This window comes from Hibiscus syriacus, unplaced genomic scaffold, assembly GCF_006381635.1.
Source record: "Hibiscus syriacus cultivar Baekdansim isolate YM2019G1 unplaced genomic scaffold, ASM638163v2 tig00110387_pilon, whole genome shotgun sequence".
In the NCBI taxonomy this organism is placed as follows: domain Eukaryota; kingdom Viridiplantae; phylum Streptophyta; class Magnoliopsida; order Malvales; family Malvaceae; genus Hibiscus; species Hibiscus syriacus.
Window position 1 is genome coordinate 7,236,516 of NW_024062717.1, and position 27,547 is coordinate 7,264,062.

The following is a 27,547-nucleotide window of genomic DNA, read 5'->3' on the forward strand; positions in this document are numbered from 1 at the left end:
TCCAAAGCTACAAGCAATATGCAGGTTTAATATCTCGGTGGATTATGCTTGGCTTAATCCCATCATTCAAGTGAGCTATTCCTCTAATAGTAAAACAAAAAACAACAAATTTTTTATCTTAAAAGTTTAAACCAATGGCTATGTTCACTCTTTGCCTCCATGTCAAGTTTCTTCCACCTCCTACACTCCAAAAATAAGCAGAAATAAGTGTTTTTTCCCTTCTGGTTTTTAAAATTGATATACTCAAGTAAAGAACCATGTGGTACGTATTCGTAAACCAATTTATTTATTTATTTATTTTTGTAACTTTTGGTCCCATAGATATAGATATATATATATATATATATATATATATTCTAGGTTCATAGCACTACCTCAATTGATTCATTAATCAACAATTTGAGGCTCAATAATGTACCGGTTTCTTCGTAAACCTCTCATTTATGTTTTGGATTATTTACTTTCCATAGAAACCTAACTTCTGTTTCAAGAAACCACTAGAAACAAGGTAATTTACCTGAGCTGCTGTAAACTAAAGTATGGAGTAGAATACTTAAGGTTACTTGCCATTTCTGAATTCTTCAACTCTCTCGTATGATTCCACGTGAGCTCTCTGGTTTGCTAATGTACTTTCACCTTCAAAGGTTCCTTTATAGACATTGCCGAATGCAGCTTACCCTAACAAACATTCTGCACTGAAATTTTCGGTAGCCTTCTCTAGCTCCTCCACTTGGAAATGCCTCAACTTCAATATCTCAGCTTTCAGACTTCCTAATTGTACAAAGATTTCATGAGATAAGAAGCAAGCAATTCAATGGAAGAATGATTTTTCATTAAGAATAACGAATGGTTCTACATAATTTGACTTTTGAGGCAAAACTGATGGTATTAAAGAAAAAAAACACATGGGATCTAAGTGATTTAACCTTTACCTTTACGGCTCTATCTTCGTCTAAGCTTTCTTCTGCAAAAGAAGAACAAGAAGAAAAATCCCAGCAGCAAGGCAGCTAAAATGGCAATGATAAGAAGTACCCACATTTTCTTAGGACCACGATCATGATCAGGTGTTTGCAAGCCTTCTAGCAAAGATCTCTTGGCCACGCATGTGATAGATGAGTAAATGTCCTACCCCAAACTGCTAAATCACCTAATTTATTCCATTGGTTCATTTTCATAAAGATTTTGGTTTACTTTTCTTTTGCCATCTGAACAAATTCCTTGACTAAAGGGAGCTATGTCATCATGGACTCGCTCTCCATGTTATCATGGACAGTAATGGACTTGATCTTCTCTTGAGACGGCACATAGGCCAAATAATACATCAAAATTTTCACGTGTTGAAGAAAAGGGGGCACATAGGCCGACATGTAATCAAAATAGACGAGAAAAATCAACAAAACCCATTAGGGTCTCTGCTGTTCCTTATATCACATCTTTGTTTTCTAATTATTTGGTGCTAGATTCTAACATCAATAGCAGAGTTTGATCATATGTTGGCCTATTTGTTGCAGAACTTTCCAAAAAGTATGGGATGGTTGCTTAATATTCATGTAGCTCTCATGAACTTCGACTGCCAAATATGATGGCACAATCTTGAAATGAATCTTGCGAACCTGATCACATGGTTATACGGGAAACAAAATTGCTGTATTTGCAGCACAAATGCAAGCATTGGAAAAGTAGGTTAAAACACTTGATAATGTACATTAGTAGTATAATAATCCGCGACCAGGCAGTCTTTGTTGGGATGCCATCTGCCATTGCTGCCAATCATAAATGTATATCAATATTTTAATGCGGTGGCTGGCTGGCTGGCTGGCTTAAGTATCACAAGTTGATCAACTTTTTCGGATCTTAAAGTCATATTACTACCTGCATTATCATTCATCGTTGCATCGAGCAACCAACAAGACACTATCTCTCAATGTCGTTTCTGGTTTTAATTCGAGATTGTTGGGAATCAAATTATGGCCACTACAATTCCGAAACTAAAAAGTTCGATACTGATGATATTGTTTGATGTTGATTGTTATGCAATAATATTGTAGGGAAGATTTTAAGAGCAAATTGAAGCTTAACCTTTCTCTGTGCTTCAAGTATGTTGTAGCTAATGGTTGAGGAGGCTCTCTGCTATTCAGTGGGAGATGAGTGGTTCGACCCTGAAACATGTTCTGACCAATATCTGTACAAAGTCAGGACCCGAAAATATTAATTCCCACAGCATCGGCATTCCTCTGATGAACTTACACAGAGTATTATCTTCACTATGATTCTTAGAAAAACAATGGAGGTCTCAATCCAGGATGAAACCTATTGAGAACCATAATACCAGCATGTCAACTCGGTTTACAACAATCATTCGCAAAAAGAGTAGTTTCAGAACTGTTAATATATTCCTTTATACAGAGTTAACCAAGTAAAATGTTTGATACCATGATAAGATGAATGTGGAATCGTCAGAGAGACAGTAGGTAAGCATATATGATTAACAATTACACAAGCCCCGGCAAGTAAGAACGTATAAATAGAATATAAATAGCTTTTTCTTAATCCTACAGTTTACGAAACAGATCCCTTCTGCACAATGGACAAGAACCATGACTAAGAAGCCACTTATCTATGCAAGGCAGGTGGAACATGTGATTGCACTGCGGCAAGCTCCGAAATGTTTCTCCAAGCTGAAAGTCCTGCATAAATGATGAGGACAACTCCAAATGTCAATCAAATAAGCTTCTTATGCAACTAGTTTTATTACCACGACTGGGGTAGAATCGAAAATAGATTATGGTTGAACCTGAAGGCAAACCGAACAGGAAACTTTCTCGGATGCATCTGCATTGTCATTGTTTCTGATTGTTATCTTGGGGATTTTTTCAACCAGATCTCCAGCCAATCCTCTACCACCACTGGTGTTGAAGATGTTCTGGACCTCCTCAAAAGTTGTTCCAGCAGCTCCCATCTGATAACAGAAATTGAAATCATACGCAAATTGCCATTTGATGGAACCATCATTTTCTAGCATAAAAACTACCAACATAATGTAGAGCATATTACCTGACTTTGAACAGCGGTCAACATTGCCGGACCAATTCGTTCATGAACAAGCCTCCCACTTAGAAGGCCTGCAATGACATCAACCTGCAGAATTTGCAGGAAAACAAGTTAGACTTGCCTGTAAGGCAAGAAGGATTATACTTATAATTAGAGATCGTATCATAAACTTACCGATTTAGAACAATCAAGGTTTCTTTTTCCTATTTCCTAAAAAAAAGGTTTCTTTTTTCTAATCCCTCTTTATATTAACTTAGAAATTAGCAATGGAACCTGTAAAAACCAGGGCAATAAATAAACTGCTCACCAAGTAAAGCAAACATAAGATCCCAGATTCGTCGGATTGCCAAAGAATAAGAGAAGATTCGAAGACTTCGATCGAGAAAACAGCTCCAGATATAGCCCCAACAGCAGCCCCTCGAACGAACCCACTCTCCGTCTCTTGCCCTATCAAAGCCCCCGTCATGGTCCCCAACAATGTGCCGACTGCATACAACAATGTCAATCTCATCAGCAAAATTTTGATCATAACAGGTTACCCTAAGGTACCAAAGTATTTTTACACGTTAAATTCTAAGAACTACAAGACAAGGTAATTCCAAACTGCTTAACAATCTAAAATCTTTTAATGAAAAAAAGTATGATTCCCAAAGAAGATTTGAAGAAAAAGTATGGAGGAAAAGAAAGAAGAGAAGAGGAGAACCAACCAAATGCAAAGAAAAATGTTAAGATTGCAGAGAAAATGTTCCCAATGATGGCAGAAACAGCGAAATTGCAAAAAACTTTCACCTTTCCAATCAAATCTCCAAACGAAGAACCTGATGACAAAGAAAAACGAGGTGGGCGTCCGTAAAAATCCATTCCTTTTTCCCTTTCTTCGCTTCTGGTAAGTGTTGAATTGAAAAACAAGGTTCCGGTGGCCTACAGAATACAGGGTGTTAGAATTCGAATGATACTTCCTTCATGAAAAAGAAACGAGAGAATTCGAATGATTGATTTTTGTTGTTGTTTTCATATGGATAACGATAAATGTTTTTAACTCACATAATAATATATGTATACATATTAAAAAAATAATTAATTGCTAATATTCTAAATTTTATTAAAGGAATTAAATTATAATGATATATATATATTATTAATATGAGGTAAGTATACGATAATGTTGTTTAAATATAATTCTCAACCTCTAGCGTCGATAGTGCTCGAATCCAAATATTTAAAAATAACAACAATTCTTTTTACCACGGAAGTCAATTGATTTGTAATATAATGATATATTTAAAATATAGATAAATGCTCACTCAACTTTTTCTTCCAATCTACTTTGATCATTAAAGTTCAATTATTTTTAATTTACTCGCTAAATTTTTATTTATTTGTATTTTATTTACGAGAGTTGAAGTAGAAAAAAATGGTAACATGATAGTCACGAATGTTTGTGTGATTTTTTTATTAATATAAAAATCATATGTTATTTATGCTATTTTTTTTATCTTTTCTCGTTAAAGATGAAAGTTGTATAATTTTATTTTTGTGTCACTAGATCGTTGTAATTATCGTATTTGATGTCTTATTTGGTCATTCAAAATATCGACGAACTTATCTTATTGTCTTTAAAATTTTCTTAAATCATTTTAAAACTCATAAAAACCAACCCTAAATTCAAAATTCATACAACCCTAAACCTCTCTTATCTATAATATTCATCTTATGATTAACATGAAATAAAAATATAATTTAGAGTTTAAGGTTATAGTCATAGGATTATATAGATCAAAGAGCCCCTAGATATTTAACGTGGAAACCTAGGGGCTTGATCTGAACCTTCTAAGAAAAAAAAACAGCTTGAAGTGAACCATGGATAAGTTAATTTTAGCTTTATTCTGTTTCAGCTTTTCAGATTTAATTTGGTGTTTGAAGACAACCAGTTGGTGTTCGGACATAGATCCGTTCTCAAAACAACTTAAGATCTCTGTCCCCCACTGTCCTCTTAAATCTCTTTTCAGTTCCCCCCCCCCCCTGTCCACATCATTAAGAAGTCATAGCTGAGCTGTTCCGTTCATTCATAGCAGAGCATTCTCATTTTGGACTTGCTCAAATTTATCGGATCGGCAACCATCTCCGTAGAAAAGTTTATTTTTTCCTATTTATTTCATTGAAGTTTCAAAATATCCATAATTATATATTTTTAATGTTTTGACTTTACATGCCATAATAATATAGGATATTTATTCTATATAATGTAAATTATTGATCCTGAATAATCAAATTAAAAGATAAACAAAATCATTTTTTACCCAAATTTGTTTTTCAAATAGGTTATTTTGCCCCCTTTTTTAATTTTAGTATAGACGTTTGAGTAAATAATCATTTTTACATTTATTCTTTTTTAGAATATTTCAACCTCTGACATTTTATTTTAAGATAAAAAATTCTTAATGTTTGACTGAATAATCACTTTAACATATATTTTTTAGAATTTTAGCCTCAAAGATTTCATTTTAAAATAAAAAGATTTATATATTAGAACATTAATTGTTTGTTGACTAGTTTCCATTCACGGATAAATTTTTTGTCTTAAAATAAAATTTTTACGATTAAATATTGAAAATAACTATTATTCAAATGTTAAATATGTTTTTTTATCATTATGTCTACATTTTTTAAGCATTAAATGAATGAACTTAAACATATAAGATAGTCAATGGGAGCCGAGGAGGGCATCAGGCTACTAGCCGGCCAAGCACCACGTTCGCAGAATCTCTCTCTCTCTCTCTCTATATATATATATATATATATATAAGTGCGTACGATATCAAAACTGTTGAAAAGTCAAGCAAAGCAACTTCAGCTTTCGGTGGTAACTTGGCCACTTTGTGTTTTCAGTGAAATTGTTTTCGGCGCATGCACCAAAATTATTGAAAATTTTGGAAATGGTAAAATCTTAAATTTAGTCATTGTACTTTAGGGTATTTACAAGATTAGTCCTTAAGCTTCAACTATAAGTGCCCTAATCCATTTAGCTTCAAAACCATCCCAAATCATTCTAGTTTTCTCCCAATACTAGAGAATTTAGAGAGTTTCTTGAGAGTTATTTTCTCCCTATTATCAAGAGAGAATTGTCATTGTTTTCTCCTTGGTAGATAGAGAGAATTCATATTTTCTCTGTAACATCCGCAATACCGGGTTAGTGACCAAATTGTAAAATTTTAGAATTTGGTGACTAAAGTAGAAGAATGAAATAGTTCAATGATTATTGGATATATATGATGAAGGTTATTTAGTAATTATTAAAGGAAATAAAGGGCAAAAGGGTCAATTGACCAAAAAATGAATTAAAAATGGGATTGGTAAGGATAAATACACGTGGAAAGGGAGAGAATTCTCCAGAGTTCTCTTCTCCTTTCTTCTTCTTCTTTACGTGGAAGCCAAAAGCAAAGGTAAGTTTGATTTAGCTTTTGATTTCTTGAAAGTTTTAAGTTGGATTTGAGTCTTTGGGGGTTATATAAGCTTAAGGAAAGCTTATATAAGTTTAAAACACCAAAGAGAGAGAATTAGAAAGGAATTTCTATTAAGGGTTTATAAATGAACTTTTGTTATATAAAGGTTTTTGAAGTTCTAAAGTTGGATTTGACTTGTCAAGTGTCTAATTAAGAAGTTAGAAGCAATTGAATAGAATTTGGAACATGTTAGAAGTTGAGTATGATTCTTGAATTTCATAAGGAAGATAGGATTTTGAGGTTAAAGATGATTTACATGGATATAAGTTGGTTTAAGTAACGGTAGTTGAGTTTAATGACATATTAGAGGCTTAACATAAAAGAATTAAGGGAAGAGTTGATGATTTTTGTGCTAAAATGCAAATTCTGGGCAAGGTGTATCGATGTATATTCAATGTGCATCGATGCACTCTTTAAAGAAGAATCATCGAATGCAATTGGTGTATCGATGCATAAGGAGTGCATCGATGCATCCCCTTAAAATGAAAACATCGAAGGTAATTTGTGTATCGATGCATGGGTAGTGCATCGATGCACATGTTAAAGAATGCATCGATGAACTGTAGAATGCATCGATGCACTTCAAGGGGAAATTAAAATAGACATTTCTTTTGTATAAGAAATGATAGATTAGAGTATATCAATTGGTTACTGATAAGTATCAATATGTGATTATGTAGATATCAAACACGAACAAGTTCCGGAACGATCATCAAGTTAAGATTCGATCGAAAGAAAGGAAAAAAATTACAAAAGTGGATTGGAACTTAGTGAGGCTCAGGTGAGTGCATATGCATTAGTATATGATGTGTGTGGAAAAGACTCGCGATGAGTCTACTTCCAACATTTGATTACATGATTTTATGAATTTTAATATGGGTGATGTGATTATTATTTATGCATGAATATAGTCATAGGTGTTATATGTGAACATGTGAATTATATGAAAAGTGATATGAATTATATGAAAAGAAGCTATATGTCTACATGTATATGTGAAAGAAGCTATGAGCTTATATGAACAGGTGATATGAAAATGTATATGTGAAATGATATAAGTGAAAATACCCGTGTAAAGAGAGCTAGAGGTATAGTTGGCATGTCAAGAGTCGAGGGTTCTACGTGGTCCTTCGGGACATATATGTATTCTTTGGAACATTTACAGGGTCTTATGAGACACATATGTGATCCATTGAAATATGTATATGGTTCTTAAGGAGTGGTCCTTCGGGACAAATACAGTACATAGGTCATTTGGGACAAAATCTCAAAGCCCCTAGTGGGACCCCATACGAGCTGTGGTAACAGCATAGTGCACAACCTCAATAGACTCACATATCTACAGTTCTACAGATGTACATGGGATAACAAAGAGATAATAATAAACATATATATTACATGTAAAGTATATGCTTTTGTGATATGAATTGTATTATATGATTGATATGATGATGTGTATATGTGTGCATTTGATTACATGAAATGCTATATTGTTTTGTATGATAGCATGATATGATATGTTCATGCATGATTAGGTAGTTAAAGTTACTTTAATGTGTTTAATGCCTCACTAAGTCTTAGACTTAGCGTGTGAGTGTTTCACACGTAGGTTCTGGAAAGCAAGAAGAGAAGTTTAAAGGAGCAAGACAGGTCAGCATTTTCCTTACAAAGTTTCAGATCAGAAAATAAATGATTTAAATGTGTTTGGTTAATCTAAACATAGTTGGCATGTACTAATTGATTGAGTTGAATATGCTCTGATCGATTTTGGTTATTTTGGTCAATTTATGTAAATAAACAATTTTTATTTTTAATGAAAGTTTTAAATTTTCTTTGAATTTTGTCAAGAGTCAAAGTTTGAAAAGTCAATGTGACACCCCAGACTCGTATTCGGGTCGGATACGGGTTGAGGGTGTTATATTTAATGGTATCAGAGCTACGGTTTAGCCGATTCTTGGCATAAACTAAAGTCCAAAGTGTCATAAAATGTGTACATACCAACACAGAGTGAAAAAAAAATCTGATCTGATAGTGTAAGGAGTATGTTGTCTTGTTAATAGAATAAGATTAGTTTAATATAGTAGAAATCTGATTATGAGAATTTCAAAGAAAGCGAGGGGGTAAATCTGATGGTTGTAGCAATTCACCTGCCCTGGCCATGCAGGAGGAAGAGCAGACACCTCAGGAAGTGCCTCATAAGATCAAAGGTTGATTTCAGAAAGTTGAAATCATATTAGAATAGTGAAAGAAGATCATTATTGTTTTGAATAGAAAAGCGATAAGGATTAGTTTTGTTAGTATGTGGATAAGATAGAATATGGTGAACAAGTGTCACCATTAAAACGTTAAAAAGATCGAATGACGTGGTGAGTACTTATAAAGAACTCAAGGATAAGTGCATTAGTGACAAGTGTATAAGATGTATAAAGTCAGAGCTTATGAGTTGAAACGAAGTGATAGTATTGAGCATAAACAAGAGTATGTTTATGATAAGAGTTTGCAGTTAAGATAGAAAGAGTTAGCGTTGGCTAACCAGAGTATGTGATAAAAATGTACTGGAATTATAAGATTATAAGATATTGTCAGGATATGATAACCAAATATGAAATGGATCTGGATACAGTTGTATATTTGGATCATAGTAATGTGGTATAGTAAAGGAAATAAGGATTTGTATATTTGAGTAAAGCTGAGGATTGATAAGAAGAGTTTGAGAATGTGTATATCAATGATCAGTTTATAAGACAAAGGAAGTCATAATGTTGAGTTGAACAACGGAAATTTCATGATGTATGAGAATGAGGTGAAATTCACAAGTTAAGTAAATGAATTTTGAGATAATTTCGATTGAAAGGATGTATGTGATTGGTTGACTAGGGTTTGTGCCCTACATTGGATAGATGTTATTGATTAATTGTAAGAGTAAAGGTTATAAGATTGGAAGAAAATGTAAAATTGAGTTAATCAATTATGATGTGAAACTGAATATAGTTATGTATTCTGATCAGATAGTTATGATGTAGAAAAGAAGATAAATATTTGCATGGAACCTTAAGGAAGGAAAATACAAGTATAAGAAATGATAAAGAATGAAGTTATATATAAGTAAATGGGTTATCAAACTTATGAGGATGCAATGAAGATTATTACATAGAGATGAGTGTAGGTGATAAGACAAGAGTATGTGAACATGAAAGAAATATATGATTTGGGTATAAGGAATAAATAAAGGAATAATGAATAAAGAAATGAAAGGGATGAGTTAAAGGATCAGATACGATAAAGGTTATATGGAAGTGTAGATGATAATTTTCGATATAGAATTAAGAAAAGTGTGTAAGGTGATGTGAATAGATTCTTTAAAAGTGTATGTTGAATCATATTTAAAGAAGATTTAAGGTCGTGTTTTTGGTTAAATGATGATGGAAAACGAATTTGGTTATTATTATAAGGTAGTTAGAGATTGATTTAGGTTGTTGATTGATGAAAATGGATTGAAGTTACTGGTTTCTATTTAAATGATAAGTGACATGATATGAATATATATATATAAAGGAAAAAGGTAATTGAAAAGCTAAAGGATTAAAAAGTAAGTTTCTGATGATGACAAGAAAGATTAATTAAATGAAGCAACATGAGAACTTTAGAAGATATGTTTCTATCAAGATGTCCAGTAAAAATTCAAGGATGAATTTTCTTAAAAAGGAGGGGAGATTTATAACTTCCGCAATACCGGGTTGTGACTAAATTGTAAAATTTTAGAATTTGGTGACTAAAGTAAAGAATGAAATAGTTCAATGATTACTGGATATATATGATGAAGGTTATTTAGTAATTATTAAAGGAAATAAAGGACAAAAGGGTCAATTGACCAAGAAATGAATTAAAAATGGGATTGGTAAGGATAAATACACGTGGAAAGGGAGAGAATTCTCCAGAGTTCTCTTCTCATTTCTTCTTCTTCTTTACGTGGAAGCCAAGAGCAAAGGTAAGTTTGATTTAGCTTTTGATTTATTGAAAGTTTTAAGTTGGATTTGAGTCTTTGGGGGTTATATAAGCTTAAGGAAAGCTTATATAAGTTTAAAACACCAAAGAGAGATAAATAGAAAGAAATTTCTATTAAGGGTTTATAAATGAACTTTTGTTATAGAAAGGTTTTTGAAGTTTTAAAGTTGGATTTGACTTGTCAAGTATCTAATTAAGAAGTTATAAGCAATTGAATGGAATTTGGAACATGTTAGAAATTGAGTATGATTCTTGAATTTCATAAGGAAGATAGGATTTTGAGGTTAAAGATGATTTACATGGATATTAGTTGGTTTAAGTAATGGTAGTTGAGTTTAATGACATATTAGAGGCTTAAAATAGAAGAATTAAGGGAAGAGTTGATGATTTTCGTGCTAAAATGCAAATTCTGGGCAAGGTGTATCGATGCATATTTAATGTGCATCGATGCACTCTTTAAAGAAGAATCATCGAATGCAATTGGTGCATCGATGCATAAGGAGTGCATCGATGCATCCCCTTAAAATGAAAACATCGAAGGTAATTTGTGTATCGATGCATGGGTAGTGCATCGATGCACATGTTAAAGAATGCATCGATGCACTGTAGAATGCATCGATGCACTTCAAGGGGAAATTGAAATAGACATTTCTTTTAGTCTAAAAAATGATAGATTAGAGTATATCAATTGGATACTGATAAGTATCAATATGTGATTATGTAGATATCAAACACGAACAAGTTCCGGAACGATCATCAAGTTAAGATTCGATCGAAAGAAAGGAAAAAATCACAAAAGTGGATTGGAACTTAGTGAGGCTCAGGTGAGTGCATATGCATTAGTATATGCTGTGTGTGGAAAAGACTCACGATGAGTCTACTTCCAACATTTGATTACATGATTTTATGAATATTAATATGGGTGATATGATTATTATTTATGCATGAATATAGTCATAGGTGTTATATGTGAACATGTGAATTATATGAAAAGTGATATGAATTATATGAAAAGAAGCTATATGTCTACATGTATATGTGAAAGAAGCTATGAGCTTATATGAACAGGTGATATGAAAATGTATATGTGAAATGATATAAGTGAAAATGCACATGTTATGTGTAAAGAGAGCTAGAGGTATAGTTAGCATGTCAAGAGTCGAGGGTTCTACGTGGTCCTTCGGGACATATATGTATTCTTTGGAACATTTACAGGGTCTTGTGAGACACATATGTGATCTATTGAAATATGTATATGGTTCTTAAGGAGTGGTCATTCGGGACAAATACAGTACATAGGTCCTTCGGGACAAAATCTCATAGCCCCTAGTAGGACCCTATACGAGCTGTGGTGACAACATAGTGCACAACCTCAATAGACTCACATATCTACAGTTCTCACAGATGTACATGGGCTAACAAAGAGATAATAATAAACATATATATTACATGTAAAGTATATGCTTTTGTGATATGAATTGTATTATATGATTGATATGATGATGTGTATATGTGTACATTTGATTACATGAAATGCTATATTGTTTTGTATGATAGCATGATATGATATGTTCATGCATGATTAGGTAGTTAAAGTTACTTTAATGTGTTTAATGCCTCACTAAGTCTTAGACTTAGCGTGTGAGTGTTTCACACGTAGGTTCTGGAAAGCAAGAAGAGAAGTTTAAAGGAGCAAGACAGGTCAACATTTTCCTTACAAAGTTTCAGATCAGAAAATAAATGATTTAAATGTGTTTGGTTAATCTGAACATAGTTGGCATGTACTAATTGATTGAGCTGAATATGCTCTGATCGATTTTGGTTATTTTAGTCAATTTATGTAAATAAACAATTTTTATTTTTAATGAAAGTTTTAAATTTTCTTTGAATTTTGTCAAGAGTCAAAGTTTGAAAAGTCAATGTGACACCCCAGACTCGTATTCGGGTCGGATACGGGTTGAGGGTGTTACATTCTCATAGTGAAATTATTCTACCGTTGCCCGTGGTTTTTACACTATATTATTTAGGGGGTTTCCACGTAAAATTTGTGTCTTCTTTTATCTTCATTTTTATTTTCTCAAATTATCAGTTGCGATTTTGCTCTATCCGATAGCCGTATTTCGCAACAATTGGTATCAGAGCCAGATTTGAGTGTGTAATATCTACTTATTATCTTTGTGGCTGCCACCAAAATATGGATCCTCCAACATAAGAAAGTAAGAAGGTATTATCCATTCTTTGAAGGTTACAAAGAACTATTCACGATAGTGAAAAATGGAAGCTATCCGTAATAGAAGCTATGTCAACGAAATTTGATATTGAAAAATTCAATGTGAGATTTCTCATTGTGGAAATTGAAGATGAAGGTCATCCTGAGGAAAGACGGTTGTATAGCAGCTATCAGTGAAAGGCCGGTGGATTTCACAGATGACAACAAATGGATCGAAATGGACGGGAATGTTATGGCAAACTTTCATCTAGCATTAGCAGATGAAGTATTGTCAAGCATCAAGGAGAAGAAGAAAACTAAGGAGATATGTGATCATCTTACCAAATTGTACGAGGCCACATTGTTGCACAATAAAATTTTCCTTAAGAGAAACTTGTACACTCTCCGTATGCTAGAATCTACTTCAGTGACGGAGCACTTAAACACATTGAACACGTTATTTTCTCAGCTTCCATCCTTAAGATGTATAATAGGAGAACAAGAACATGTTGAACTACTACTTCAAAGTCTACCTGATTCGTATGATCAACTCATTATCAACATGACAAACAGTAATGTCACCAGTCTAGTCTTCGATGACGTTGCAGCTGCTATTCTACAAGAAGAAAATCGGTGCAAGAACAAGAAATACAGACAAGTAAATCTGCAATAAGCAGAAGCGTTGACAACGATGAGAGAGAGATCAACAGAACGTGACGAAAGCAACAATCACAAACATGGTAGATCAAATTCAAGAAGCAAGAAGAATTTAAAGTGCTACAACTGTGAAAAGAAGGGTCACTTGAAGAAAGATTGTTGGAGTCTAAATAAAAACTCCAATCCATAAGGCAATACCGTAAACACTTTAAATGATGTAGATGCTCTATTCTGTGAAGCGTCAACCACCGTGGAAGAAAAAAAGATTTTTAGATATATGGCTTATTGATTCGGGAGCAACATATCACATGACCTCAAGAAGAGAATGGTTTCATCATTATGAACCTGTCTCAGGAGGATCTGTGTATAGTTGCAATGATCATGCCTTAGAGATCGTTGGAGTAGGAACCATCAAATTGAAGATGTATGATGGAATAATCAAAGTTGTTCGAGATGTGCGGCACGTGAAAGGCCTGAAGAAAAATTTATTATCCTACGGATTGTTGGATAATAATGCAAGCAAGATTGAAACACGAAAAGGAATCATGAAGGTGTTCCGTGGAGCGCTTGTGGTGATGAAAGGAGAAAAGATAGCATCAAACTTGTACATGCTAAAGGGAGAGACTTTGCTAGAAGCAGACGCCTCTGTTTCCTCATATAGTTCAGATTCTGCAATGCTATGGCATCAGAAACTTGGACACATGTCAGAATAAGGAATGAAGTCCTTGTGGAGCAAAAGCTACTTCCAGGCTTAATAAATGTAACTTACTTTGTGTGAGCACTGCATAACAAGTAAGCAGCACCGGTTGAAATTCAACACGCCAAATTCTAGAGGCAAAAAAGTTATAGAATTGATTCATTATGACATATGGCAAGCACCAGCTACATCCCTAGGCGGAGCAAAATACTTTGTCTCATTTATTGATGACTACTCCAGGAGATGTTAGGTATACCCTATTAAGAAGAAGTCGGACATGTTTTCTACTTTCAAAAACTTCAAAGCACGGGTGGAACTTGATTCTGGAAATAAGATCAAGTGTTTCAGAACAGATAATGGAGGAGAATACACAAGTAAAGAATTTGATGACTTTTGCAGGAAATAAGGCATCAAAAGTCAATTCACAGTGGCGAACACTCCTGATAACTTCGTAAAAAGGTCATATTTGAGACCTTTCTACTTAAGTTATTGACTGTCTAAAAGCCCATTTAGGATCATATAGATGCTTTTAGGAGCATATAGTTGCATGTGGTGGAATTTTGTTTGCAGCGACATTTTATTTTGTAATCAGTGCTGCTTTATAGGGAAGGTGTTTTGTTTGATGATGTGCAGGATTTGGGAGCAAGGATAAGCAAAAGGGAATTGCCATGACATGATGAGACTACCGAGAAAAATGTGATTGTCGCGACAACTCGGATGTCATTTCTGGGCAGAAAAAGTCAAAGAAGATATTTTTAGTAAGAGCCAGTTGTCATTGACTATGCGTGATTTCTGCAATCAGCTATAAAGGAGGGGGCAATTTCCATCTTTGCACCGACTTTCACATAAAAGGAATGAACTTTAGGGTACTAGTGTAATTTTAACACAAAACCCTAGGTTCATTCTCCCTATAAATAAGAGATGAAGCCTGACTTTTTGGCGAGACTTTGAACTTTTTGACCAGCCGCCAAGAGCTAAAAATTTGAAGAAAAATGTCTCTCCTTTTTCCGTCAATCACTTTTGCCTTGGCATTCCTTCGTTGACAAGCTAGAGGGAGTGGCGTTCTAGGCGTCCAAGAGGAGCTAGTCCACTGGGACTGTCCGTGGTGACCAAGGGAAACTCTGGCAGTACACGTCGAAGGCTTTTCCTCCTTACCTTTGCTCTTTTCTTTCATATTTTATCATTTGGGTTGTAAGAAACGGATTAACTTGCTTTGTGCTTGCTTATTTTGAACCCCACCATGAACTAATCCTATTTGGTGGTAGTTTATTCTGGATATTTAAGATTTGCTTTAATGAATGGTTGTTTTTCTATGTTATAATTTGTTTTGTTTTTGGATCTTAATGCATTAAGGTTGTAGGATCTATGAGAGTAGCCATTCCTTAGGTGATTACTTAGTGTTCGAGAGAATGTCTAAGTAGCACATCCTTAGTGTTCGAGAGAAACTAAGGTGGAACCACATAAGCAAAAGATTCTATGATTTCATTCGACTAAAAGGAGTTGTGCATGAGTGATAGGTTAGATGTTAATTTTGTCGCAAAAAGGTATTGCCGAGACATATCATGTTATCTGGACCAATATGATCACTGCAGGGGTTTATGCCAACCGGTTTTGCCAAGGCATCTTCAATCTGTCGAGTCCCTTACTAGAGATAACACAGGGCACCCTAGTAGACTCTGTCGAGCAGATAAGACATAGAAGTAAGATCATTATGAGAAGTAGACTTAGATTTTCCTAAGTGACTCCTATCACTCATTCCCATAGTAGCTTGTCGTGTGAGGAGTTTAAAGTCCTAAAAATCAAATCCAATATTTACATTTTTTTTGCCTTTACATTTTCAATTGATTTCACTACACTCAATTTACTTTTGCCAAGACATTTTTATCCATTTTGCCACAACATCTCCATTTGCTGACATATTATATTATACCATCATTCCATTCCCACCTACATCTATTTCATTTTGCCATAGCATTCTCATTTGTGAATATCATTAGCTATACTTAGTTACTTTAGAATAGTGCATAAACTTTACTCAAGATCTCTCCAATCCTTGTGGATACGATACTCACTCATCATTATATTACTTGTTCGATTGTGTATACTTACACATATTTCCGCACCCATATTTAGTACTCACAAATCGCGGATAATTTTTTGGCGTCATTTTCGGGATTGGCAATTGAAGATGTTGAGTTTAGTTTTTGCACCGTTTTATTTTTTTCTTTGTACATAGTTACTTGTTTTTGTGTTTACCTTTCTCAGGTGTTACGTTGTCGCATGACCCGTAAAAGACCCAAAGAACCATTATTTCATATTGAACATGAGGCTCATGTTGTTCAAAATCATGTGAAGGATCATGCAGTTCTAAATGTCATGAAAATTCCAAATATTGGGAATGATGCTCGACCACGCACTATTTGAGATCACTTAGCTCCACCTTGGACGACCTAAAACCTTATATTGTAGCTCCCAAGATTCAGGCAACCCAATTCGAGCTCAAACCGATTATGTTCGATATGTTGGACTTGATTGGACAATTTGGTGGTGCTCCTCATGAGGATGCAAGGCAACATGTTCGGGTATTTTTAGAGGTCTGTGACTCCTTTCGACAACAAGGTGTGCATGAAGATGTTTTGAAATTGAATTTATTTCCATATTCTTTGAAAGATCACACTAGGGCATGGCTCAATGGATTACCTTCTCGCTCGATAAGGTCTTGGACTGACTTGTGCAAAAAAAATTTGCTATGGCATAATTAACCCAATATGAACAACAATCTTAGAAATGCCATAGCATCTTTTCACCAAGGCGATGAAGAGTCTATGTATGAGTGTTGGGATCGATACAAACGTTTGCTTCGCAAGAGCCCCAATCATGGATTCCACGACTGGACTCAAGTTATGATGTTCTACAATGGAGTCAATGCACCCATGAGGATGATGCTAGATGCGTTGACAAATGAGACATTGCTCGACAAATCACCTGAAGAGGCTTTTAAAATTCTTGATTGAATTGTTAACCATGATTACCAATTTCCCTATTCAAGGTCAAGGATGATACTAAATGCCTCGATAAATGCATCCAACTCAGCATGTCTATAATGCCATGGCATCACCATGAGAGCGAGTGTCCGACTAATCAGGAGTCTATAAACTATGTAGAGAACTACAATCGAGGCAACAATAACCCCTATTCTAACAATCTTAGATGATGTCAGCATCCAAACTTCTCTTGGGGAAATCAAGGAACCAACAATGCTAGTCAGCCCGTTAGGCAGCAGAACTTCAATGACTCCCAGGGTTTTCAAACGAATATGCCATGGCATAATTCTAACGAGGGAGTGCCATATTCATCAAACACAAGTTCTTTGGAGGCCACAATGCAAGATTTTATAGCAACCACGAAGACCATACTGTATGACCATGCGACCTCTATAAAAAGCCAAGAAGTTTTACTTCAAAGTCACAGCTCATCTTTAAGGGCCTTGGAGGGTCAGGTTGGCCAAATTACCACGGCATTACAGTCTCGCCCACATGTCAGTCTACCTAGTGATACTGAAGTCACTAAGGCTCAAGACATAGAACATTATGGCACATTCACCTTAAGTAGTGGCACTAAAATTGATAAAGATACTAAGTTTGGGGGAGACACTCAGAGAGCCCGATAATGAGATTATGCACGAAGATCCGAAGGTGCAAAAAACTTCATATTTTTTGGAAAACAATGATGAGGGTTTGAAGAGTGCAACCAATGAAGATAAGAAATTTTTTTCCAAGATAAAAGAAAAGCCCTCATCAGTAGGAGTTGATGACCAAAGGAAAGTTACAGAATTTTGCCGCAACAAATTTTTATGCACTGATAATCACTTGAAGCTTGATGAAGAAGATGAAGAGGAGCTCGATGATATTCAAAAGGAGATGAGTCAATCTAGATCACCCATAGCTAGACCAGGTATGAAATTTGAACCTTTGGATTCTATTGAATTTACTCATCCCAAACCCCAAGTAACTGCCCATCTGTCTAGACTAGAAATTATAAAAGAATTAAGGAATTGAATAAAGATTAAGGAAAAATTCCCTAATGAGAAATTATTATTTGCCGTGACAATATTGTGGTATGCTAACATTTTCAATTTTCTCGTTAGTGTTGTTTTGCTTCCTTACTTGAATAGCATAGAAAGAACAAGGTCATACACGATAGTGGCTACTGTCATAGGGATAACTTCGACCTCTTCAACGAATTTGCTTCCCAAATGATTACAAGTTGCCACGGAAAAAAGGAGCAAAAAGATATCTCACTCCACTACCATTCAGCTTCAGGCAAAGAGCACTTTGAAGAAGAGAGGACTACTGAAAATGTCCTACAATTCAGATGTGAAAGACACAAAATGCCAGGGCAAAATACTTTGAAGGTGGAACTGTTATATGTGTGGGGCATTTTTGTCTATAGTGGTGCTCCGATCGAACGCGACAAACCTACACTCCTCTTGCATGATATCGAGACTTGCCAAGCATCTTGAAGATGCCGTTACATTTTGGATTTACTCCTATGCATAAATAAATGTTTATTTTGTTACTGTTTTTATTCAGTTTCCTTTTAATTGAATATTTTATTTTTCTTTACAAGGTTAGGGTTCATCCAAATTTCAACCATACCGGCATCAGATTTTGAACACTCCAACCTTATATAATTTTAAAAGCGCACACTTCGCACGACCGCCGCACTACCACAAGCATGAAGTCAAGGTACCTTGCATTGCATTGAATTTCATAGCATGTAGTTTAGATTTTTCTTAGTTTTTATTTAGCATTGAGGACAATGCTTCTCTCAAGTTTGGGGGAGGTAGGGTTCTTAAATCATTGTATGATAGTATTAGTAGAATGAATATGCCATGACATTAGTAAGTGGTTGAATTGGTTTTCTGGAATAAATTAAGGATGCCCAATGATGATGAATTCTTGATGGTTAGGATTGAATGTACATGACTGTTGAGAATGATAGAGCCAACTCTAGGACTTTCTTCTTTGAAACCTTTGAATACACGATTGTATGTTTTTCATGCTTAAGGAACTTAGAAATTTTTTATAAGAGAACTCTTGTATGTCTTGACATAAACAATGAAAACCCCACTTTGTAAAAAAAGAAAAAAAAAGAAAAAAATGAAGTTGTGAATAAATGCTTCGGTATATTTGTAGAGGGACACTCTGCTATGCTATGGCATTGCCTGGAAACTGTATTTAAATAAATGGCAGCTATGGTATATGAGTAAATGAAAGTAGTCACGAGATGACTCTATTTGACTAGCTCGGGGGTGGAAGGTATGCTCCCTTTCACCTAGAGCGTGGGATGATAGGTGTGATGGGCTGACTCCCCTCATAGCAGTATTGAAAAAAAGGGAAAACAAAACATTGTGGGAGTAAAAATTGTAAATGTCGTGGCAAAACAAGAAAACTTGCTTAGAAATTTTTTAGGTTTGTTAAGTATGGACTGGATACAAACGCGCACACACCCACACAAAGAATCTTACCCTAGGGGACAATACTTGATTTCTCAAACTAGTCTAGCATGTTAAAGCAAAGTGTGTTGAGGGTTGAAATTTTATCCCATACAACTATTCTGCTTCTGAACTTGCCATGGTATGTTTATTTTGCTTAATGCTATCCATTGCTTGAGGACAAGCAATAGCTTAAGTTTGGGGGTGTGATAACCCTGTAAAAATGTCATATTTGAGCATTTTTACTTAAGTTATTGACTCTCTAAAAGCCCATTTAGGATCATATAGATGCATTTAGGAGCATATAGTTGCATGTGGTGGAATTTTGTTTGCCGCGACATTTTATTTTGTAATCAGTACTACTTTATGGGGAAGGTGTTTTGTTTGATGATGTGCAGGATTTGGAAGCAAGGATAAGAAAAAGGGAATTGCCATGACATGATGAGACTACTGAGCAAAATGTGATTGTCGCGACAACTCAGACGGTATTTCTGGGCAGAAAAAGTCAAAGAAGATATTTTTAGTAAGAGCAGTTGTAATTGACTATGCATGATTTCTGTAATCAACCATAAAGGAGGGGCCAATTACCATCTTTGCACCGACTCTCACATAAAAGGAATGAACTTTAGGGTACTAGTGTAATTTTAAAACAAAACCCTAGGTTCATTCTCCCTTATAAATAAGAGATGAAGCCTGACTTTTTGGTGAGACTTTGAACTTTTTGACTAGCTGCCAAGAACTAAAAATTCAAAGAAAAAGGTATCTCCTTTTTCCGTCAATTACTTTTATCGTGGCATTCCTCCGTTGACAAGCTAGAGGGAGTGGCGTTTTAGGCGTCCAAGAAGAGCTAGTTCGCTGGGACTGTCCATGGTGGCCGAGGGAAACTCCGACAGTGCACGTCGAAGACTTTTCCTCCTTCCCTTTGCTCTTTGCTTTCATATTTTACCATTTGGGTTGTATTGAACGATTAACTTGCTTTGTGCTTGCTTATTTCGAACCCCACCATGAACTAATCCTATTTGGTGGTAGTTTATTTTGGATATTTAAGATTTTCTTTAATGAATGGTTGTTTTTCTATGTTATAATCTGTTTTGTTTATGGATCTTAATGCCTTAAGGTTGTAGGAGCTATGAGAGTATCCATTCCTTAGGTGATTACTTAGTATTCGAAAAAATGTCTAAGTAGCACATCCTTAGTGTTCGAGAGAAACTAGAGAGGAACCACATAAGCAAAGGGTTCTAGATAGTAACTAGGCTTAATCCACCTTAGAGATAAGGTTAGGATTTCATTCGACTAAAATGAGTTATTCATGAGCGATAGGTTAGATGTTAATGTTGCCACAAAAAAGTATTGCTGAGACATATCCTGTTATCTGGACCAATAAGATCACTGCAGGGGTTTACGCCAACCGGTTTTGCCAAGGCATCTTCAATCTGTCAAGTTCCTTACTAGAGATAGCATAGGGCATCCTAGTAGACTCTGTCGGGTAGATAAGGCATAGAAGTAAGATCAATCTGAGAAGTAGACTTAGATTTTCCTAAGTGACTCCTATCACTCATTCTCATAGTAGCTTGTCATGTGAGGAAGTCTAAAGTCCTGATAATCAAATCCAGTATTTATATTTTATATTGCCTTTACATTTCCATTTGTTTGCACTAAACACAATTTAATTTGTCACGATATCTCCATCCATTTTGCCACAGCATTCTCATTTGTGAATATCATTAGCTATACTTAGTTACTTTAAAATAGTGCATAAACTTTACTCAAGATATCTTCAATCTATGTGGATACGATATTCACTCATCACTGTATTACTTGTTCGATTGTATATACTTGCACATATTTCCGCATCCATATATAGTACTCACAAAGCGCGGGTGGAACTTGATTCTGGAAATAAGATCAAGTGCTTCAGAACAGATAATGGAGGAGAATACACAAGTGAAGAATTTGATGACTTTTGCAGGAAAGAATGCATCAAAAGACAGTTCACAGTGGCAAACACTCCTCAATAAAATGGAGTGGCAGAGCAGATGAACATAACCTTGTTAGAAAGAACAAGAGCAATGTTAAGGGATGCAAGCCTAGAAAAATTATTTTGGGCAGAAGTAGTCAATATCGCTTGTTATTTGGTGAATCGAGCTCCATCAACTACAATAGAGTTGAATACACCAATGGAGATGTGGATTGATAAACCAGCTGATTATTCAAACCTCCATGTATTTAGAAGTATTGTGTACGTGATGTACAACTCCCAAGAAATTTCAAAGTTGGATCCAAAATTCAGAAAATGCAAATTCTTGGGGTATGTTGATGGTGTAAAGGGGTATCGCTTGTGGGATCACATTGCCCGTAAAGTGGTCATCAGCAGGGATGTTATCTTTGTAGAAGATAAACTACAAAGAAAAGAAGACGATGATAGCGCTGAAAAGTCAGAGACTACACATATACATGTGGAAAAGGAGTTTTAACAAGGAGATTCTTCTGAAGCAGAACCGGCACATGATGAACAAGAATTAGAGAGTTCTAAAGCTCCAAGAACTCGTCAATCAGATCATTTGAGAAGACATCCCAATTGGCACTCAGATTATGTTATAGAATGAAATATTGCATACTTTCTTTTAACAAAAGACGGTAAGCCATAAACATATCGGGAGGCAATAAATAGCTCAAATGTTTCAATGTGGATGATGGCGATGCAAGAATAAATTAAAGCCCTTCATAAAAATAATACATGGGACCTTGTGCCACTACCACAAGGAAGGAGGCCAATTAGTAACAAATGGGTCTTCAAAATTAATCGAAATGGTGACAATCAAGTGGAGAGGTATCGTGCAAGACTGGTGGTCAAAGAATATGCTCAAAAAGAAGGTATTGATTTCAATGAAATATTTTCTCCTGTTGTTCGACTAACAACAATTCGAGTAGTCTTGGCAATGTGTGCTACATTAAACTTACATCTAGAACAACTAGATGTTGAAACAACTTTTCTTCATGGAAATCTTGAAGAATAAATTTACATGCTCTAGCCTGAAGGTTTTGAAGAAAAAGAAAAGAAGAACTTGGTTTGCAGGTTGAACAAATAGTTGTACGGTCTAAAGCAGACCCCGAGGTATTGGTATAAGAGATTTGATTCCTTCATTATGTGTCTTGGATACAACAGACTTAATACAACCCTTGTGCTTATTTCAAGAGGTCTGGCGATAACGATTTTGTTATATTGTTGTTGTACGTGGATGACATGTTGGTTGCAGGACCCAACAAAGATCATATTGAAGAATTGAAGGCACAACTGGCTAGGGAATTTGGAATGAAGGACTTGGGATCAACAAACAAGATTATAGGGATGCAAATTCACCGAGACAGAAGTAATAGGAAGATTTGGCTTTCATAAAAGAATTACTTGAAGAAGATCTTGTCACGATTCAGCATGCAAGATTGTAAGCCAATTTCTACCCCTCTTCTATTAACTTCAAATTATCCTCCAATATGAGTCCTAGTAGTGAAGAAGGGATGATGGAGATGTCTCGAGTACCGTATGCATCAATAGTGAGAAGTTTAATGTTTGTTATGATATGCACAAGACCAGACATTGCACAAGCAGTGAGAGTAGTTAGTCGGTACATGGCAAATCCAGTTAAAGAGCATTGGAATACAGTAAAGAGGATACTAAGATACATCAAAGGGACCTCAAATATTGCATTATGTTACGGATGATCAAACTTACTAATCAATTGGTATGCAGATTCTGATTATGCATGGGATTTGGATAAAAACAAATCTACTACAGTATATGTATTCAAAGTTGCTGGTGGAGCTATAAGATGGGTTTCAAAATTGCAATCAGTTGTGACTACATCCACAACAGAGGCATAATATGTAGCAGCTGCACAAGCCAGTAAAGAAGCAATTTGGTTGAAGATGCTATTGAAGGAGCTTGGGCACAATCAAGAGTATGTCTCTCTGTTTTGTGACAATCAAAGCACCTTGCGTCTAGTAAGGAATCCAACATTTCATTCAATGACAAAGCACATACGAGTTCAGTATCACTTCATTCGTGAAAAGGTGGAAGAATGGACGTTAGATATGCAGAAAATCCATACTAAAGACAACATAGCAGATTTCATGACGAAGGCGATCAATGCTGATAAATTTACTTGGTGTCGATCCTCTTGTGGCCTGTCAGAAACGTAAGCAACATGAATGGTACAAGGTAGAAAGAGTGGTGTGAAGATATGATTGTTCTAATCAAATCTTCAAGTGAGAGATTGTTGAAAAGTCAAGCAAAGCAACTTCAACTTTCGGTGGCAACTTGGCCACTTTGTGTTTTCGGTGGAATTGCTTTAGGGCGTATGCACCGAAATTATTGAAAATTTTGAAAATGGTAAAATCTTAAATTTAGTCATTGTAATTTAAGGTATTTACATGATTAGTCCTTAAGTTTCAACTATAAATACCCTAACCCATTTAGCTTCAAAATCATCCCAAATCATTCTAGCTTTCTCCCAATACTAGAGAATTTAGAGAGTTTCTTGAAAGTTGTTTTTTTCCTTTTATCAAGAGAGAATTGTCATTGTTTTCTCCTTGGTAGATAGAGAGAAGTTGTAATTCTTATTTTCTCATAGTGAAATTCTTCTACCGTTGTCCGTGGTTTTTATCCTATATTATTTAGGGGTTTTCCACGTAAAATTTGTGTCTTCTTTTATCTTCATTTTATTTTCTCAAATTATCAGTTGCGATTTTGCTCTATCCGATAGCCGTATTCCGCAAAAAAAATATTCTTATATGATTAGGTTGATCGGAAAATGCAGAGCAGGCGAACATGAATTCCAACGTAGCAAAGAAAGATTTGCATTTGATAACATGCTTGTTGTTCCCTGGATCAGGAATAGTGCATCAGGTAACAAATGTTTTCTTTACATTACATGAAGGGACCATACATGATTAGTTGTTGATTGGCTGTAACAAAATAAATACCTCTATTCTTGCACGTAATCAATTATGAAGGGTGTAAAAGCAGCCATTGCCGAGAGCTTTGAGCGAATTCACCATAGTAATTTGGTGGGCACGGCCATCATTCCGCTATGCTTCAAGCCCGAAGAGGATGCCGAGACTCGGGGGTTGACAGGCCATGAGTTCTATACCATCTATCTCGAAAGTGAATGCTAGTCGCCTTCGATTGTTCATAGATCAAGTGATCAACAGCTGGTTGGTTTAAGTAAGCATACTTGCTCTTTGTCCACCTGCACATGATGTATGAAAGCAGATATTAGAGTTCCATCAAAATCGTACAAGGTGTAAAGGCATTTTAAAACCTGTTCTGAAGCTACGACTTCATAAGATGAGCTAAGATTTTGCAACATCTTTTTCAAACTCAGGGTGAATGTTGTATACCGATATGTTCCAACACCAGTTTGTTGAATACGGGTATTTTAGGGAAAATAAAAGGCCCGAGTAACGCAACTTTGCGAAGACAATGTCTATGTCTTGCCATGGTATCAGTTCTCTGCTGGATTTAGTGCTGTTACTTTCATCTGCTGATATCTCAATCAAAATTTTCTGCAATTTAGTATGTTTCCTTAAGAAAACTGTATGACATACAGATTTCTTGCTGCTATTGGATATAGTATGATTTCCCATAATATTTATTCTCATCATGATCAGAGAGGCCAAAAAATTGAAGAGATATTTTACAAACCGGTCTTTTATCCCCACAAGAACTTCATTATTTTCTTCCATTGCCTTAACCGTTATTACTTGGGGCTGTGATATTCTGCTTAGTGTTGTAATCTTCATCACTTAGCGACTTCTTGAAACTCTTGTAGTCTTCCTCCTACACATTACACAATATCGATCTCGAACAAGTAAACCAAGTGACTCTTATTGAACTCGAACGTTTAGGCATGCTAGAGACTTTACCAAAACCAACTCCTGGCGTTCTAATGCCAATACAAAATCAGCTAGAAATGATTTCTTCTAATCAAATGGATGAGAATGATTGCTATATAATCAACTGATCAACAAGAATCAGTAAGTTGATGCTGTTTTCTGTGACAAAGTTTGTCATAAAGCTAAATGAGTATCGTATCATCTTACCGACAGATTGCGGATACTTTCGCGTGCTGCAGCCTTGATGATCGTTTTCTTCGGTGTTCCTTGGTTTTGAGCTTTGTTTCTCACCAGCATACAAGGTCATGGATGTGAAGGAATGAATGCAACTAAAATTTTTGGCTGGTAGATGCAATTTCATGTTGCAAGAATTGACAATTATGATACAAAGAATCCTTATTGCAGACTGAATTTGTTCAATCCAATAGATACATACCAGGAACCTCAACTCAAAATCATTCGAATGGTTCGGATTTTGATATTTAATAGATGAATGAAGACATCCGTGAAATTGACAAATGCAGCAAGACAAATTGCAGAGAACACCAAGAAACATCTTTTTATGGTAAGAGACATTCCTGGTACCCTAGGAAAAACTTGACAAAACTGGAACTATGTTTCTGTTCTGTACATTGGTTTCATATTGGGCGAAAAAAACCTAAGAACGAGATAACATTACTCGGACATAAAAGTAATAACAAGTAATCATTCTGATAAATTTAAGGAAATGCTGGGATGCGTTTTCTTTAATTGGTATTGTTATACTTCCGGAAAATAACATCCGGAAATCATCAGCTCTCCTCAAACCGAGAGTCCTAAGTGGGTTACTCCGATCACCGGAGTCTCTAAAGAATATGGCTCTTCCAAGCAGAAATTCTTGTACCAGCCACAACGAATAAACAAGATCTATGATAGACCTACATGATTTATAGGAACAAAATCTAAAATCTGACTATAAAATTTACTTAAGCTGTCGACTTACATATATAGTCATAATAATCCTATGACTATAAATATCTCTTAATACGCCTTTATAACTATCTCTGTTTTTCTTCCTCATAATCGTTAGCCGCTACACAAAAACACCGGTTAAAGGGGTGATGCTCACGACCAACGAAATCCAGTTATTTCCATCAACAGGTATAAAAATATCTTATATTCATTTAATAGAGTAATCAAAGTTTCAAACTTCACATATATGATATATTCATCCACATAAGAAAACCAAAAGGAAAACCCCACAATTCAAACTATACACAAAACCCATAAACTTCAACCACGAAAAATTCTTCAAGTTTCAGTGGTGATCTTGAGTGCCTTGGTCTTGAACCGATACCTAGGGGCTCTGGGGATCACCTGACTCGGCCCAAAATGCCATTGACCGGGACTATTTGTGAGAGGAGGGCCGTCATCATAAATATGACCCACAAGTTTCCCGCAGCCATTGCACTTGATCTTGGTTCTGTTCCGGTGGATTCCCCAGTAATCAATGGTCTCGAAAAAAGGCCTGAACTTGTCTTCTTTCTCGAACTTGAACTTGGTCTCGTCTACCATGGCGAAAGAAAGGGTTTCCCTTGTTTCCCGCCTCGAAGTAGAAATCTAGAGGGAACAAATTGGTTGTTCTTAGGTTCAGGTCAGTTCCGCACTCCCTGCAGCTGTAGACGGAAGCCATTTTTGCTTCTGAAATTTAAGATTTTTGATCGGAGGAACAGGGATTTTATGCGGGGAAAACCGAGCTGACGATAGCGTTCAGCAGAGTTTAAAAAAACGCGTCATCTGTTCAGAAAATTCTTTTACGTCCAGCCTAATTAAAGTCATTATAGCGGAATTGTTTTTTCTTTTTAAACCTTTCCATTTTATGACGGAGTCAGTGACGTTAGGTTCTCAATTTCTAGATAAATTATTTTAAATTAGATTATTATTTTGTTTTATTTTATTATTCAAACTTTATTTTTTTAAAATCATATATAATGTTTAATTTAGATTTTATTTTGATATCTCGTTGTTAAAAATTTAATAAAATTATTGACCTAATG

At 35.3% G+C, this 27,547-nt stretch overlaps 1 protein-coding gene and 1 pseudogene across 1 annotated transcript; both read right to left on the reverse strand.

Moving 5' to 3' along the window:
• Positions 1-297: 297 nt before the first annotated feature.
• On the reverse strand, positions 298-27,290 carry LOC120122535 (annotated as a pseudogene).
• Positions 2,409-3,970, reverse strand: LOC120122534 (NEP1-interacting protein 2-like). The gene is made up of 5 exons (XM_039141670.1): positions 3,759-3,970; positions 3,359-3,537; positions 3,055-3,138; positions 2,795-2,959; positions 2,409-2,687 (listed from the first exon to the last, which is right to left on the reverse strand). The coding sequence occupies exons 1-5, from the start codon at positions 3,910-3,912 to the stop codon at positions 2,553-2,555; spliced, it is 717 nt and encodes a 238-aa protein (XP_038997601.1). The 5' UTR covers positions 3,913-3,970; the 3' UTR covers positions 2,409-2,552.
• Positions 27,291-27,547: the final 257 nt, after the last annotated feature.